General features: G+C 46.3%; 3 protein-coding genes across 4 annotated transcripts in view; 2 read left to right on the forward strand and 1 right to left on the reverse strand.

The window, feature by feature from the left end:
- The first annotated feature begins 3,566 nt into the window (after nucleotides 1-3,566).
- Nucleotides 3,567-5,029, forward strand: LOC147990319 (aspartate--tRNA ligase 2, cytoplasmic-like). The gene is made up of 4 exons (XM_087538017.1): nucleotides 3,567-4,498; nucleotides 4,608-4,703; nucleotides 4,844-4,957; nucleotides 5,021-5,029. Exons 1-4 carry the CDS (start codon nucleotides 4,013-4,015, stop codon nucleotides 5,027-5,029), a joined length of 705 nt encoding a protein of 234 aa, XP_087394143.1. The 5' UTR covers nucleotides 3,567-4,012.
- Nucleotides 5,030-5,440: 411 nt separating this feature from the next.
- On the forward strand, nucleotides 5,441-7,981 carry LOC125530758 (aspartate--tRNA ligase 1, cytoplasmic). 2 transcript variants are annotated; one of them, XM_048695158.2, is made up of 8 exons: nucleotides 5,441-5,767; nucleotides 6,225-6,512; nucleotides 6,603-6,713; nucleotides 6,803-6,856; nucleotides 6,940-7,019; nucleotides 7,153-7,277; nucleotides 7,377-7,491; nucleotides 7,572-7,981. In XM_048695158.2, exons 1-8 carry the CDS (start codon nucleotides 5,456-5,458, stop codon nucleotides 7,696-7,698), a joined length of 1,212 nt encoding a protein of 403 aa, XP_048551115.2. In that variant the 5' UTR covers nucleotides 5,441-5,455; the 3' UTR covers nucleotides 7,699-7,981. The 2 variants fall into 2 exon arrangements, with proteins under 2 accessions (XP_048551115.2, XP_087371499.1); XM_087515373.1 differs by having other exon boundaries at nucleotides 5,504-5,858.
- A 1,191-nt stretch (nucleotides 7,982-9,172) lies between these two features.
- LOC147990320 (uncharacterized) overlaps nucleotides 9,173-17,271 on the reverse strand; it is a 40,460-nt gene continuing 32,361 nt past the window's right edge. The window contains exon 2 of the mRNA XM_087538023.1: nucleotides 9,173-9,808. Within this exon, the coding sequence (XP_087394149.1) occupies nucleotides 9,317-9,808 (492 nt within the window). The 3' untranslated portion in view covers nucleotides 9,173-9,316. The remainder of the gene's footprint in view (nucleotides 9,809-17,271) is intronic.

Consider the following 17,271-nt stretch of genomic DNA (forward strand, 5'->3'; position numbering starts at 1 on the left):
AAAGCTCTCTTGGCGACACCTTTAGGAAAAACATGACGCCATGAGCGATGTCACCGCCACCACAGTTAGAATTTTCACTCGAGATGCAATGAGGTGGGAAGAGGTAGGGCGGACACGAACGACGTGTCCAAGAAGAATATCGGCACTCGCAGGTGTTGTTGTCATGGCCGGCCGGAACTGACCAGGGAATTATCCCGATCTAGATCCCCACCTCCTGCTCCGCCCACAAACTGATGATCGGCTACCTAGCCAGCATAGCCAAGTCCGGCGAGATTGAAGCGCACCTAGACGTGACTGTAGGCAATGGAAAAAACGGCGTCGTCAGTCGCTGGAGCATTACTACCATGGCCCAAACCCACTGTTGGTACATCGGCCACCCAAGCTGACCTCTGGCAGCCCGCTAGCCCCATGGCGGCATTGGACGGGGAACCCTCACCAAAGGGAACGCCGTCCATGATCCATGGATCGCAGCGCCATAACAATGTCGCGCAACCGGAGAAGGGCCCTACTGTCACCTTCCTCGGAGCCATTCGGACTTTGCCGGAGGGCGCCTCAGGCAGCGGCGAGGGGAGGAAGGTGCGGCAGGGAGGAAGGGACGTCGAGGTGAGGTAGCAGCAGCGCTAGATCGCGAGTTCCTTCTGGTCGCCCGTGATGCGTTCCTGCTGAAGTCGCTCTGATCCGTTTTTAATGGAGCGGTATGCTCGATAGGATCAAATGGAACCAATAATGTTCTCAACATCCTTCCTACATGATTCTTGATGCCTAAACAAGTGGTTTTTGTGTTGTTTCCTTGATGTTTGATACCATCTTCATAAATGTAGACCATGAATAATATATGCCATCAATAAGATAATAACCCATTTTAATTGATGTCCATTGACTTCAAAGTTCACCGGTGGTGCTTTCCGGTAGCTAGCATTGCAAATAAATGAGATCCTTGCAACACATTGGGGTCATTATGAGATCCTGACAAGCAAAAATAGGAATGCCAAATACATAGATCATTTGACGACACAACTTAAGAATTATTGTTGCATCTTTGCAATGGGCTTTGCATTGGCCATGCCATGCCATAGGAAAATTCTTCCACTTCTAATGCATGCAATCGATACTTCCAAGCATACTGGGGAAGTCATTTGATGCACATATCTGCAGAAGCTTTGTAGTGACAATTTTATTTGATGCTCGGAGACACCTCTCTCCGAATATATCGATGATAACCTTCATAGATTTTTTTTAACTTTTAATAATTGTGCTATCTGCAACTCTGATTCAACCATCAATAGAATTAGCTGGACAATCATATGCAATCATGCGTACCAACGGCGCAACCTTCTTCAAAGTACTCCCTCCAGTCCCTTTTACTATGCATATTAGCTTTGACCGAAGTATAAATTTGTGAAGTTGATCAAGTTTGTACAAAAAATATCAATGTTTTAATACCAATTCAATAACATTACATGCAATAGAATATATTTTCATATTATATTTATTTGATATTGTAGATGTTGATAGTTTTTTATATAAATTTGGTCAAAGTTTATAAAGTTTGGCTTGAGAGAAATCTAAAATGCGGACTAAAAGAGAACGGATGGAGTACTATGACAAGTTGACCAATTAAATTCCTTTTTTGCACGAAGTATGAACAACTTTGGAAGATGGAAGTACCTTTCATGCTCTTGTGACATGCCCCAAGGCTATAAGAGAAATTTTGAATTTCCCTGGGGAAGAGTTTTCTATTTATTCTGAGAGGGGTTGGTTGCTTATTATGTTAGATCAGCTAAGTTCGTCATGGCGTGAACAAATTGCATTTATCTTCTGAATAGCTTGGCACTTAAGGAGTTATTTAATTTTTGGAAAGGGATTGGAATCCATTTCAGCCTCTGTTAATTTCATGAAGAACTATTGGTCCTCGTTTGTGTCTTGCCACTTCATGACCTAGATGGGTTTTCTAATAACAATAAGGGCAAAAGGGGTTGTGGATGTAGTGAAGGCTACTACTAATCTTGAGAGGAAGCAAGACGTTTGGCAAGCCACACGTGCGGAGTGTATAAGGTTCAATGTCGACACAAGTTTTGTGGAATGTATCAATGCTACTAGCGTCGGGTCGTTGCCAGAAACTCATCAGACGATGTCATTATCTCGTCGTGGGATCTTATTGGGATTTGTTCTAATGTGGAGGAAGCATAGCTTCTGGCGTGTTTTGCAGGTCTTTATATTGGATCACCCTTCAGAAAACCCACTATTTTGGAATCTAATTGCTCCTTTGTGTTCTCTTTCCTTGCTATTGATAGGTTTCACAGGTCTAGCCTAGTTAATCTGAAAAAGGAAGCATATGCTATGATTGGGCTTTTTCAGCATCTTAAGACTTCCAAAATCAACCATGGTGCTACTATGGTGACACATGAGATTACAAAATTTAGTTTTACTAAAAGATTGTATGGTGTTCTTCTTAATTATATCCCGCCCAGCGTGGCGTATGCTGTAATAAATGATTGTAGTAACTTGACTCCTTGACTAATATATGGGGATGTTTTTCAAGAAAAAAAAGAGCTTCCAGAACATCTCCAATGGACTTGAACAAATCTCGCGACATTCAAAAGTTTCTCTGAAAAGATTAATGTCCAGACAGTGAATTATATCCAAAAGAATCCTCCATAAGTTTATCATGCCCTACGTACTTGTTCCGACGAACTACCACAGGCTCGGGCACTGAGCCACCATGCATGGGCCTCTTATTTATATAATGTTCGAATACAACGTCATTGCAATCTCAAAATCGTTGTCATCGTCTGACGATGAGTCGTTGAAGAACAAGCAAAGTCATATGCGAAAAATACATGTACGGACAATTACATCATCGACAAACTCCGAAATTCTTTATCACATAAAAATGGTGAGGAATTTAGTCAAGCACCTTGATGGCCTCATGGATACCGTACGAGAGCAAGAGATGACGAGCGGGTGGCGGAGGGGAGGAGGAGCAACAGTGTGGCGGGTGGCGGAGGGGAGGAGGAGGAGCGCAGGCAGCCGTGCTCGACGGTGGTTCGGTTGGCGTGGACAGCAACTCTGTGCGGCAAGCCAACGGGTAGGGGGGGGGTGACGGAGGCGGTGGTGATGGCGAGGTGGCGGCGTGGCGGGGCACTAGGCGGACCTCAGGGCGCACGTGGGAGGACGAGGCGAGGTGAAAATTCAAGTTGTTAGCTCCCACCAACGTTCTTTGGGCCAATTCACACTCTATCAGGAATTTTGTGGAGAAAGGGATCCACCGGAGAGCAGAACCGAATTTCTTACTTATTTGATAACAGTTTGCCAGTTCAAAAAATATGTTAATTCCACGGGGAAAAACAAATAAACACACACATCTGTGATTTTTTTTCTTGACCGGTAGTGCCTGAGATCAGATGTGGAAGTCGGTTGTACATTTATTTTTTCGGTTGGACCTTTTTTCGGCACGGTCGCCTGGCTCGAGCCGCACCACGCAAGGTCGCTCGGCAGAAGCGAGTCTTGCTACAAAACGGTCTGTCTCGCGGGCAGCGGGATCGCTTCCCCCGTGCTGCCGTCGCCGGAAACAGAAACGGGAAAGACCCCCATTGTCTTCCCTCCAGTTCGCTCGTGACCCCTCATTGCAAAGAAGTTCGCCAGCGATCCAGTCCAGGCAAAAGGCGCACGCCGCGGACGAGCTCGCCGGGGAATACGAGAAGCAGAATACGGCCGAGGTTGCCCGCCGGTACCAAAAGCAGTCGGCGATGGTGGTTCCCACGGGCGGGGCAAGCGCGGAGGCCGAAAATCTTCGCCAGAAGCGGTTGATAGGCAAGAAGGAAGAGGGCTCCCGACGGCGGCGGCCGACGCCAAGATTCTTCCTCAGAAGCGCCCGCCGGGCAAGAAGGGCGGGGGCTCGCCGACGGCGGCGGCCGACGCCAGGATTCTTCCTCAGAAGCGCCCGCCGGGCAAGAAGGGAGAGGGGTCGCCGCCGGCAGCGGCGGAGACCAAGAATCTTCTTCGGAAGCAAATGTTGGGCAAGAAAGGAGAGGGCACGCCGACTGCAGCCCCGGACGCCAAGAATCCTTACCTGAAGCAGCCGGCCGGCGAGAATGCAGTTGGCTCGCGGACGGCCTCCGCGGACGAAACCTCTGACGGCGAGCAGTTGCTGAGCTTATCTGAAGCTCTGTATTCGAAGAGTTACGGTGATGTACCGGTGGAGGTGTTCATGACTGTGCCGGTCCGGCGGCCTCTTGACCGGCTCAATCTGGCAGATATCAGCCGTGAAGCCGCAGGCAGGATTGTGCTGGTGCAGGGCTTTGCGCAGACGATAAAGAAGGTGAACAAGAACATTACTCTGGTAGTCCTCAGAGAGGGTTTGAGCAGTATCAAGTGTGTCGTGTTGGCGGATGATCCGGGGATATGCGAGGACATGGTTACTTTCATCCGGAAGCTGAATAAGGAAAGCTTTGTTGAAGTTGAAGGACTAATTGAGACGATGCGTGGCACCCAGCAGGTCGGTCTGAAGCAATGCTGACAATATGCATGTACTCCGTATTTTCTGCTGACAATGTTTTGTATTTTGCGTAGTGAAAAATCTTATCCGTGGTTGTTCACGTTTTCAGATTCGAGTCAAGAAGCTATACTGTATTGACGAGGCGGGTGGACTCCCATTTCAGCTCGAGGATGCAGCCCGAGGAGCACATAAACAGTTTGACACGGTGAGCCGTCCAAAAAGTGTTAACTTGTTGTTGATGCTCCATGTTTCTTGTGTGATATGAAGCATTTGCTCGGCGGCTGATGCTTAGGTCTAGCACCTAGTAGTAGTAGATACTGACCAAATGTTTGATTTGATTTGCAGCAAGGAAAAAAGCTAGCCCATGTTTCCCTCAGTGTTCGCTTGAACTCAAGGTTCTTTGATCTCAGGATTAGGGTCAGTCAGGCTGTCTTCTGGATTCAGAGTGAAGTAACGACTGTAAGTACTAGCACTTTATGTTCAAACTTAATACTACATCCTACCCATTGCCTGATAGTGCAGCTAACTTAGCCATTATCTTAGAGTCCAGTTCAGCAAATTTTCTGATGTGACACTGAGTTAATAAGAAGAGTAGAGTATTTGGTTACGGTAACATAGCGCACAGCTTAATTAATGGCAAAACGATCCAGTGCGGGTGCGTCGCAGAAAAAGGGAAAAAAAGAGTGTGTTTAGGGCACATTTAGATGTGCTCTACTTATTGCACATCTAAATGAGTGAATCAAGTATAAAGAGAAAAGAAAAAGGAAAAAGGAAAATATCCACACGAATCTCGACGTAAGATCAATGACATAGGACTTAGATGTGCAATACTTATGGCATATCTAGATGTCCTATATCATTGATCTTACGTTGAGATTTGTGTGGATATTTTCTTTTTTTTTTCCTCTTTGTGCTTTATTCACTCATTTAGATGTGCAATAAATAGAGCACATCTAGATGTGTCCTAGACACACAAAAAAAATACCCATCCCGTTCGACCCTATCTTCCTCCATCCATCTCCCTCGCTCTGCTCTCTTGTCTCGCCGGCAGCGGTGGCGGCTCCGACGGGCGGCGCCATCCAGGGAGCCACCCGAGTCGTGGGCAAATCTGGTTCCCGCAAGGAGACGGCGCCAGTCCGGTCGTCGGCTACCTCGCCGCCACACCACTTCCCCGGCGCCCCGGCAAGCTCCCCACGCCAACCCCTCGCCACAGCGGCCCATCTACCCCGGCGCCGCTCCTCCACCAACCCCCTCGACACCGCCGCACTTGTACCCCCCCTGTCATGGAAACCCCCTCTGCTAACCACCCCTTGTGGAATACTTTTTTTCTTGTTGCGGGGGACCCCTTGTTGAATGCATGGTATAAGTTTCTGCTTTCAAATGAATCTTCAGCAGCTGTGATTTATTTAGCTCGAATTTGCATTGCTTGGCAATTCCCACTTTGCGTTCTGCATTCGGGAGTTCCTGATTCAGCGTATGTAGATGTCATGTGCAAAAGTAGCCTGTGAAACTGACTTTTGAACAGTTTTTGGTGACCTCAACATAGCAGCTTAATGCCTACAAAATGTACTAGATTTGATTCTGTTAATCTACTACAAAATGGACCAGGAAGGCTCATCTATTGGCTTTCCATCAATATTACTCCTATGTATTTCTTACAATTGTGAGCACAAATACATGTAAAAGTATACTGCTAGTATTGATTTATCTGTTGGAACGCATGCAGCATTTCATGCAGTTTATGATCAAAGGGGGATTCATGTGTACCCATACCCCCAAAATTGCTGGAGTTAGTGAGGGAGGATCAGCGGTCTTTAAGGTGAACTACTTCAAAGAACAAGCGTCCCTGGCACAGTCACCCCAACTCTATAAACAAATGCTTATCAACGGAGGAATAAACCGAGTGTTTGAGGTCGGTCCTGTTTATCGCGCAGAAGATTCAAATACTCACAGGCATCTTTGCGAATACATAGGTCTTCATGCAGAGATGCAAATCAAGGAGCATTATTTTGAGGTAATTATTCCAGAAAGAAATGTTGTTATTACACCCTTTAAAAATTGCTGCTGGCAGTACTGACACTAGTGTACTACTACTAAATTACAGGTTATAGATTTTGTTGATGTGCTGTTTGTTGACTTATTTGATCACCTGGCCAAAAACTGTTCAGAGATGCTGGACATAATACAAGAACAATACCCCTGTGAAAGACTGAAGGTAAACTTAAATTTTATTTTTATTCTTTTTGTACTAGTAGTATGTTCATATGTCAAATTAGTGTGCTGAATTGTGTCTTATCATCGCAGTACCTTCAGCAAAATGTGAGGCTCAAATACTCCGATGGAATCAAAATGTTACAAGTGCGTTATTGTTCCAACCATTAAATTTTATGGTTTGTCATGTCGGATATTGTATTTACAGTTTGTGGGTCTGACATGTGCAGGAATCGGGTTTTCCAATCCAAGAGCCACAAGACTTAAACAATAAGGCGGAGCTAATGCTAGGGAAACTCGTCCTTGAGAAGTATGTTTTGTCCCAAACTTATTCTTTTCTGTGCTGACCTTGGATTAGGATTATCATTTTTTTGTTTGTTTTGCAATGTGATGTACTGTGTACCCGCAATATGCAGTTCGTCTGATCAACTTTTGCAACATAGGTACAAAACAGATTTCTTCATATTGTACGAGTTTCCATTGGCAGTCAGACCATTTTACACAATGCCGTCCGGGCAAGAGCGTAATCCTGGTAGTTACAGTAATTCCTTCGATGCTTACATTAGAGGTATGCCCTTTTGGATTCTTATATGGAAAAGGGATATGCAGGTGTTTCTTATTTGATAATTGTACTGAGTTGCTTTGTCATCGTTTTTGTTTCTTGAAGGCCAAGAAGTCCTTTCAGGTTCTCAGAGGATCCACAATAAGTCGTTGCTGATTAAAAGGATAGATGAGCGGGGATATATCAAAGCAATCTTTCAGCAGTTCACGGATACTTTCGGGTATGTGCCTTCTACTACTAGTAGTTCAACTCCTCGTTATGGATAATTATAAATTATATATTCTCTGCATTCTCTTGTAGGTGCGGAGCACCACCGAGAGGAGGTTTCGGAGCTGGACTCGAGCGGCTTGTGATGCTTTACTTAGGAGCGCCGGATATTAGAATTGCTTCACTTTTTCCGCGTGACCCTGGCCGCCTGGTTCCCTGATTAATTGTATTGTAGTTCCTTTAGTCTTTTTCAGTGCCGGATATTACAATTGATTCAGCGCCTGACTCTCTCTGTAGTTACCTTAGTCTTTTTCAGTGCCGTTGCTTCACTTTTTCGGTGCGACCCTAAGTGCCTGTCTCCCTGAGGCCTTGTTTGGTTGTAGGGGAACCAACCCCCTAGTGGAATTAATCCCTTGTCACCCAATCCCTGTGGGGGTTGATCCCCATCAAATCCTGCTATGTATCCTTTATTTGGTTAATTATAATCCCCGTCACCCCTGTCATTCAACGGTTGCATTTAAAGTAGGATTATTTGAACTGATCATAGAATACATTTTGAAACTGATCATCCAAGTATTATCATACCATGTGATGATTCAAATTCCATAAATATAGCAGAAGTTTTAAGACCTTTCACAAGTATATCAGTAGTTTTAAGCATTCAGGACATTTGATGAGATATTTCACAAGAACTAACTAGTGGCAGAATTCAAATAATCACTGTGCACAATTTGACCACAACAAAACAAACAACTAGGTCACCATAAAAAACTGTCGGAAGTTCAATTCCAACAACATAGAACTAGCTTCCCACATACGAGAAAATCAGTTACTCCTTTCCTTGGTGAGTAAATGGCGTTGAGCAGTTAGTGATAACTCAAGCATGCACAAAAAGATACAGAGCATGTAGACCAACAAGTTGCAATTGCAATGCTGGGTAAAGAGCAGGAGATAGAAAGAAAAATCTCTACAGGCTGCATCTTTACATTTTCCATGCAAACTTGCTACAAATTATACAATGTCAATGTCAATTATATTTTTTTTGCGAAAAGTCAATGTCAATTATATCTTCACAAACAGGAGATGAATAATAGCTTGTACTATGTCAATGTTATACAAAAGATTACAAACAAAGCAAAGAAATTAAATAGATAGATGCATGCAGTCTCTTCACAAGAGTACAGTACAACCAAACTGTACCAGTACACACACTAAGAACAAACATATTTATTTATGACTACCAACTAGCCGAACTTGCCCAAGATTCAGAAAAGAGGCTTTGTGCTGCTGCTTATGATCTTAACATGTGAATCAGACCTTGACAAAATATCCTTGCGAGGTAGGGTAGGATTTGTGCCAGGGCAAGAAAAAAGGAGAGGGACGGTAGAACTAATTTTCCTTAAGTGGAGAGTGATTTCCGTGCAAGATAAGGCCAACTTATCTAAAAGGCCATCACAAGTAAGCAGCGACCGCAAAGAAAAGTGACAACAAAAATATCACAGCACATACCAGTGGTGAAATAACTTATCTAGCAGACGAAGTAGATAAGTTATACTCCCTCTGTCCCATAATATAAGAACGTTTTTAACACTACACTAGTGTCAAAAATGCTTTTATATTATGGGACGGTGGGAGTATTACACAACTTCACAACAAATCAAGAATCAAGTGTCCATGGAAACAGAGGTGACAAGTAGACCTAGCAAGACTGACTCGGTAAAAAGATGCTTGTACAAAATTAAATGTTTATACAAGGAGGTAATGACCAAGCATACAGTGAGTGACTATGTAGTAGTAGAAGAATATTATGCATGAAACAACATAGATGTATGCCTGAGTCAAGCTAGTCTAGCCAGCTGCCTTCTTAACCACATGATGTGACTTGATTGATCAACGCTGAGGAAAATCTCTCTTTTTTGTTCATTCATGGAGACATCGAAAGCATATACCTTTTCTTCAGTGGTTAGCTCTTCCATTTCATTCGCCACAGCAATGCATTTCTTGATTGAAAACTCATCTACATAAGCCCTGGTTCTCTCTATTGCTGCAGCTTCCTCCTCAGCTTGCTTGGTCTTCATGGCAATATAGCTCTTCATCATCCCTACAACATCAGCTTGCTTGCGCTTCTTGGGCTCCTTTTCCACTCTCTTCCCCAACGTACCTTGAAGCTCCATAGGATCTTTTCCAACCTCCTTTTCTAGTTGCTGGGTGGAGATGCTTATCTCGTCATCATCATCAACCACTCTCTCTCCAATATCCAGAAAGGTGCTCTCTCTCGGAAGGCTCATTGACATGATCAACTTGAGTAAGATGCTTAAGGTAATAACGATCTGCTGATTGTTAGTATGACGAGAGTATTGAGGATTTATTTATGGAATTGTCTCATTAATATTCGGAATAGTTTCGAGAGGAACTGGAAGCGTTTCAGCATCACCGGAAGGGTTTCCGAGTTTATCGGGCAATACTGGGTTTTACCAATAAATAATATATAGATGGAAAATGTTTCTGAAGGAGTTAGATTAATAATAAAAGGCTCTACTAATTTTTAGGAGGCTTTATATTTAATTTAATATCAACGGGTCTTAAAAGACCAAGAGATGAAAGGCAACTTGGGCCACAAGGGCCCAAGTGGAGGTGGGCGCGCGGGGGGGGGGGGGGGGGGGGTGGAGTAGGGGAGGAGTCCAACTCCTTCCCCCTCGCCTATTCTCTCTAACCTATATAGCACATAAGTTTTGGAGCCTCCTCCTCCTCTAGTTTTAGTTGATCCTAGTTGATCAAGTAGAGCTTGACCTAAATTCTCTAATCCTCATAATTAGAAGTCCAGTGTGGTTCTAATCTACACCCTCTAATTCTACGATGACGATTAGCTCTAGACGATGAAGCGTTGCCGGATCGTGAAGACCGTATGCTTGCAACCAAGTAGAGAGGCCGTGATTTCGGTCTTCTCTTCAAGGGATCGTTCTTGGGCGGTTCGCGGGATCGTTCATCTACGGTACGAGGGACTCCAAGTACAATCTACACCGACTCGTCTACTTCCGATGCACTCCAGAGTCGATAATGATTGTTGATCCAAACCTTATATGCATCTTCATATTGTTCCTGGGTGATCGCAGAGCGGATTTTTGTTTGTTTTCTACTACGTTTCCCAACACTATCATGATTTTTTTACGTGGACGGCCCAAATAATGTCATGCAGGTGCGCCTCCGGCCCGCCCAGGACAAAAAACCCATTTCCTGTCATGAATTTTTGTCATAATTATCTTCGTAGAAGTGTCACATCCATGACAGATTTTTTTTCGTTCAGGCCAATGTCACGGAAGTGTCTTTTTTTAGTGTTGGGCTTCTTTCCTTTCTTGCCTTCTCCTTTGCCTTGTTCTTTTATGCGGACTTCGTCTTTTGACTTGTCGACCATGAAGCCTCGCTTGGACTTTCGTTGACCGAGTTGGCTTGTTTGGACCCACGGGGGGTAGTTTGGACTAATGTTCACTGCATTGGCTTGTGTTGACTACTTGTGTGACACTCCATGTTTGGATATGGGGTAGGACTTCAAGTAGGGTTAGAATCCACTACTACAAAACATGATTTTCTTTTCTGGATCGTTGGATTGGCGGGGGATGTGTGCATGTGTGAACTACTTTATTTCGGGGTTTTCATCGTTTTTCACCGAGGGGGGGGGGCAGTAATGGAGGTTGTCTGCGGGGTCGATCGAGAGGGAGTTGGACGTGCGAATGTACAATCTCCAATTCCTCTTTAATAGTAGAGATTACATTGGAAATTTTGCTGGAATTTTGTCTATTTTGGGCCTAGCCCAATAGCAATTTCAGAAATTCCTAATAAATTCTAGAGGCCCACGCAGCCCACTCGTGCAATGCAAGAGGTGGAATAAAAGTTTAGTCCCACATTGCTAATTTAGAGGGAGTTGGACCTCTTTATAAGGGAGGTTCTTTCCCCACATGTATGAGCATGAGAACAAGAGAGACATCCACGCGCGCTCCTCCTCCGCCGCCCGCCTCGCCACGCCACGCCTCGTCACAACACGACGCGACGCGACGCGCTGCGGGAATGAGCCGTGTGTTGGGGAACGTAGCAGAATTTTAAAATTTTCTACGCATCACCAAGATCAATCTATGAAGTCATCTAGCAACGAGGGAGAGGGGAGTGCATCTACATACCCTTGTAGATCGCGAGCGGAAGCGTTCAAGAGAACGGGGTTGATGGAGTCGTACTCGTCGTGATCCAAATCACCGATGACCTAGCACCGAACGGACGGCACCTCCGCGTTCAACACACGTACGGTTGGGGAGACGTCTCCTCCTTCTTGATCCAGCAAGGGAAGGAGAGGTTGATGGAGATCCAGCAGCACGACGGCGTGGTGGTGGAAGCAGCGGTGATCTCGACAGGGCTTCGCCAAGCTCCAATGAGAGAGAGAGAGAGGTGTTACGTGGGGAGAGGGAGGCGCCAGAGACTTGGTGCGGCTGCCCTCCCTCCCTTCCCACTATATATAGGGCCCCTAGGGGGGGCGCCGGCCCTAGAGATTGGATCTCAAGGGGGGGCCGGTGGCCAAGGGGGGTGGCTTGCCCCCCAAGCCAAGTGGGGCGCCCCCATCCCTAGGGTTTCCAACCCTAGGCGCAGGGGGAGGCCCAAGGGGACGCACCAGCCCACCAAGGGCTGGTTCCCCCTCCCACTTAAGCCCATGGGGCCCTCTGGGATAGGTGGCCCCACCCGGTGGACCCCCGGGACCCTTTCGGTGGTCCCGATACAATACCGATTACCCCCGAAACCTTCCCGATGGCTGAAACTTGACTTCCTATATATAAATCTTTACCTCCGGACCATTCCGGAACTACTCGTGACGTCCGGGATCTCATCCGTGACTCCGAACAACTTTTGGGTTACCGCATACTAATATCTCTACAACCCTAGCGTCACCGAACCTTAAGTGTGTAGACCCTACGGGTTCGGGAGACACGTAGACATGACCGAGACGACTCTCCGGTCAATAACCAACAGCGGGATCTGGATACCCATGTTGGCTCCCACATGTTCCACGATGATCTCATCGGATGAACCACGATGTCGAGGATTCAATCAATCCCGTATACAATTCCCTTTATCAATCGGTGCGTTACTTGCCCGAGATTCGATCGTCGGTATCCCAATACCTCGTTCAATCTCGTTATCGGCAAGTCACTTTACTCATACCGTAATGCATGATCCCGTGACCAAACACTTGGTCACATTGAGCTCATTATGATGATGCATTACCGAGTGGGCCCAGAGATACCTCTCCGTCATACGGAGTGACAAATTCCAGTCTCGATCCGTGTCAACCCAACAGATACTTTCGGGGATACCTGTAGCATACCTTTATAGTCACCCAGTTACGTTGTGACGTTTGGTACACCCAAAGCACTCCTACGGCATCCGGGAGTTACACGATCTCATGGTCTAAGGAAATGATACTTGACACTGGAAAAGCTCTAGCAAACGAACTACACGATCTTGTGCTATGCTTAGGATTGGGTCTTGTCCATCACATCATTCTCCTAATGATGTGATCCCGTTATCAATGACATCAAATGTCCATAGTCAGGAAACCGTGACTATCTATTGATCAACGAGCTAGTTAACTAGAGGTTCACTAGGGACATGTTGTGGTCTATATATTCACACATGTATTACGATTTCCGGATAACACAATTATAACATGAACAATAGACAATTATCATGAACAAGGAAATATAATAATAACCATTTTATTATTGCCTCTAGGGCATATTTCCAACAATCTCCCACTTGCACTAGAGTTAATAATCTAGTTACATTGTGATGAATCTAACACCCATAGAGTTCTGGTGTTGATCATGTTTTGCTCGAGGAAGAGGTTTAGTCAACGGATCTGCGACATTCAGGTCCGTATGCACTTTGCAAATATATATGTCTCCATTTTGAACATTTTCACGAATGGAGTTGAAGCGACGCTTGATATGCCTGGTCTTCCTGTGAAACCTGGGCTCCTTGGCAAGGGCAATAGCTCCAGTGTTGTCACAGAAGAGAGTCATCGGGCCCGACGCATTGGTAATAACTCCTAGGTCGGTAATGAACTCCTTCACCCAGATTGCTTCTTGTGCTGCCTCCGAGGCTGCCATGTACTCCACTTCACATGTAGATCCCGCCACGACGCTTTGCTTGCAACTGCACCAACTGATTGCCCCACCATTCAAAATATACACGTATCCGTTTTGTGACTTAGAGTCATTCAGATCTGTGTTGCTCTTCGTCACCTCCATAGATGAGAAACATATCCTTAGTCCTTTTCAAGTACTTCAGGATATTCTTGACCGCTGTCCAATGTTCCATGCCGAGATTACTTTGGTGTCACATCCCTAGTTCTGGTATGATCCTAGACTAGCTAGTCATTTGTGCATCATGTTTAAATTCCATTTAAATTTGAAATGGGGATTTGTGAAACCCTCAGAAATCATTTTTGGAAATGACCCAGATAAAAAGTGCTCCAAAAAGGACCAAGAAAATGTTCATGTTGCTCTCTGAAAATATTGGTCAGAGGTAAAATTCAAACCAATAATTTTGGGAGCCCATAAATATTTATTTTAGCCTTTTGGAATTAATACAATAATTATTTGCCTTGGATATATATATATGTGATATATTTTATATATGTCCAAAAATTCTGGTTTTTTCTTAGGGGCTTTGGTATAATCCAACTAGTCCCTACAAGAATTATCAGAAGCAACAAAAATGATTTAGTGTCTAAAACTAAATCAAAACAAATTACAAAAAATGCAAAACAGAAGAAAAAGAGAGGGGAAAACACTTACCTGGCCTCCCTGTAGCCTGGCCCAGCTTCTCTCGGCCCAGCCCACCAGCCCAACTGCCAGGAGCTTCTTCAAGCTCCTGCCAGTAGGAGCTGCTGCGTGCCCGCCTCACAGCCGACCGCGGCCACGTCTCCCCGCCACCTCCTGCTTCCTTCCCCGTCCTTGACCGGGCGCCTGGAGACGCCCGAGCCCCCCTAGTCCTTCCCCTCTCTCGCAGCTCACTCTCCCTTCCCCTGCTCTCTCTCTGTAGCATGCCCGAACGGGTCCGTCGCCGCCGTTCGCTGCCACCGTGACCACCGTGGTCTTCTCGCCCCTTCCCCGTGTCCAAAAGGTCCGTGAAGACGCACAGCTCCTCCACGCGGAAGATCCCGAACCCAGGAGCACAGTGGTGACGCCTTCGAGCTCGTCTTCCACCTCGGGCGCCGCCGATCACCGCCGGCGATTCGCGACGTCTGGCGCGCCCCCGAGCCCGCTGACCTTCTCTTCCGACCCCCAGTGAGCCCCGCCGTCTTTCCCCTCTCTTCTTGCTGCCGAACGCGTCCCCTAACCATGCTCTTCACCGGAGCCGAAAGCTTCCGCCCGCCGGCCAGGTCACCGCCGTCGCCGCAGCCGCCCAAGCTCAAAACCGAGCGTGTCACCGTGCTCAGCACAGCTCCACGGGCCCAGAGCAACCAACCGTTGCTCTTGCCGTGCACCATAGCGACGTTTGCATCATTGCCCGAACTCCGGCCACCGCCGCGAGCTTGCCTCCGGCGAGCTCGGGCCACCTCAGCCCCTGCTGTTTGCACAAATGGATGCGGGCGAGTCCCAGCTCCACGTAGATGCCTTCCGCCGGCCATTTGGTCGCCGAAGGAGGAATCCCGAGCCCCTCTGCCGTCTCTGGCCTTGCCGGCGACGAGCGCCGGGTCAACTCCGGCGTGGGTTAACCCCCACAGCCCAGTTTGACCTCCCCCCTCTCTCTCACTGACTTGCGGGCCCCGCCCGACTAATTACCTTAGTTAGCACTAATTAACTAACTAGGTTAGCTGCAACGGTCACTGACTAGTGGGCCCTGCCCAGTTAGTTAGGACTAACTAACTTAGTTAGTTGACTGGGTCACTGATCAGTGGGACCCACTGGTTAGGTTTGACCTGCTCAGCCCCGTTGACTCGCTTACGTCATGCTGACGTAGTGCTGGCGCAGTTATTCCTTTTCTGGAATTATTTTAACTCAGGAAATTCCAGAATTTTGCCTAAACTTCAAAAAAAATCATAATAATTCAACCGTAGCTCAGAATGAAATGAATTATATATGAAAAATTATCAGAAAAATGCAAGGAATCCATTTATGCCTGTTACATGCATGAAAAACCAACTTATACATGCTGTATAAGTGAAAACATAATATGGGCATTTTAAATGCTTCATTTTGAATTGCGATTCAAATGGGCTTCAACCAACTTGGTAGCATCTTGCATTAGCCCAAACACTAGCATTTGCACATGTCATGTTCATGCATCATTTTGTTGCATTTGTTTGTGTGTTGATCGCCGGCACCGTTTCTTCTCGATAGGTTCCACTCCGGAAGGTGTTCCCGAGTACCTGTCAGAGGAGTCGTACCCCTTCGTCGTTCTATCAGGCAAGCAAACCCCCTTGAGCATCTCGATAAATCCCAATCTCTCGCTCTTGCTCCTTATACTGCATTAGGACAACAACGATTCAACTGCTACTTTTCTGCTGCGGTAGTTGAACCCATTCCTCTGCATGACCTGTCATTGCCACAGTAAATAGTTGAAACCCACTAGCATGAGTAGGAGTTGCTTGAGCCTTGATGTGCCTACTCATCCATGCTTGTTTTCTTTATGCCAGCTATGCTTAGAGTTGTGTCAGGTCTGATTCATTGGGAATGAATCGGAGTGGTGAACATGTCCTATCGATAAAGGCTAAGTGTGTGAACACGTTTTGGTAAAGGTAGCGATGAGAGGCCATGTAGGAGTACATGGTGGGTTGTCTCATTGGAACCGTCCCTAAGCACTGAGTTCTGTGTATGTTATCCAAGTCCAGTTACTACCACACATTGGGTTCCGGTTATCCGACCCCTCTCAGCTTATTAATCCACTTGATCTCTGTCCAGGAGTTGCAACTAGTTTCTGGCGTTTGTAGGTAGTGCTACTTGTCTACCAGGTGGTGTCCGACGGGATGGGCTTGGGACAGACTAGGCACCATGGCACGGTGTACCAAGTGGCACCTGGATGGTGGGCTTGGGAACCCTGCACACATCGTTTGGGGCCGTGAGCGACATCCTGGCCGGATCTCCTTGCGGATGGAACCCGAATAGGCGATAAACCTGGATGAGAGACTTGTGTGGTTAGTCAGGTCGTGGCTGACACCCTCGCCCGGCTTCCGCTTGAAGGTTGCCGAGGTACATGACGTGTACAGGGCGATAAGTGGCGAGAGCGTGTGTGAAGAAGTACACCCCTGCAGGGTCAACATTATCTATTCGAATAGCCGTTTTCCTCGGATATGGAAACTTGGAGGACTTATGTAGTACATAGACAACTTGAAGTGGATACTCTAAAATCCGCAAGATAAGCGTGAGTGCTATGGATGGCCTTCTCGTAGGGAGACGGGAACGGATCCATAGTGGAGTATTGATATGGTGAATATGTGGACCCGTGTGCGTCTTCTCACCTCAAAGAAGTTTCTGATACTCATAGTATAGGTTAGCCACTGAGTCAAAGTTGGCTTGCTGCTGTTAAAACTCCACCACCCCCTTTGTTGATAATGTTGCATATGTGGATAGTTCTGATGTAAGACTTGCTGAGTACCTTTGTACTCACGTTTGCTTATTTATGTTTTGCAGTTGGTTACGCTAGTGACTTCGACGAGTAGCTTGTATCCCAGCTACGATCTTGTACCCTTGGGAGGGTCGTGTTTAGTCAGGCTTCTTAGTCTTTTCCTTTTGTAGTTGTCTGTACT

This window comes from Triticum urartu, chromosome 1A (genome assembly GCF_056163025.1).
Source record: "Triticum urartu cultivar PI428250 chromosome 1A, HENAU_Tu73, whole genome shotgun sequence".
NCBI classification, from domain to species: Eukaryota; Viridiplantae; Streptophyta; class Magnoliopsida; order Poales; family Poaceae; genus Triticum; species Triticum urartu.

Coding starts and splice junctions, on each gene's coding strand:
- LOC147990319 (XM_087538017.1), top strand. CDS start 4,013: ATGTTGGGCAAGAAAGGAGAGGGCACGCCGACTGCAGCCCCGGACGCC. Junction 4,499..4,607: donor CGATGCGTGGCACCCAGCAG/GTCGGTCTGAAG, acceptor TCACGTTTTCAG/ATTCGAGTCAAGAAGCTATA. Junction 4,704..4,843: donor CACATAAACAGTTTGACACG/GTGAGCCGTCCA, acceptor TTTGATTTGCAG/CAAGGAAAAAAGCTAGCCCA.
- LOC125530758 (XM_048695158.2), top strand. CDS start 5,456: ATGTGTCCTAGACACACAAAAAAAATACCCATCCCGTTCGACCCTATC. Junction 6,857..6,939: donor ATGGAATCAAAATGTTACAA/GTGCGTTATTGT, acceptor TGACATGTGCAG/GAATCGGGTTTTCCAATCCA. Junction 7,278..7,376: donor CTTCGATGCTTACATTAGAG/GTATGCCCTTTT, acceptor TGTTTCTTGAAG/GCCAAGAAGTCCTTTCAGGT.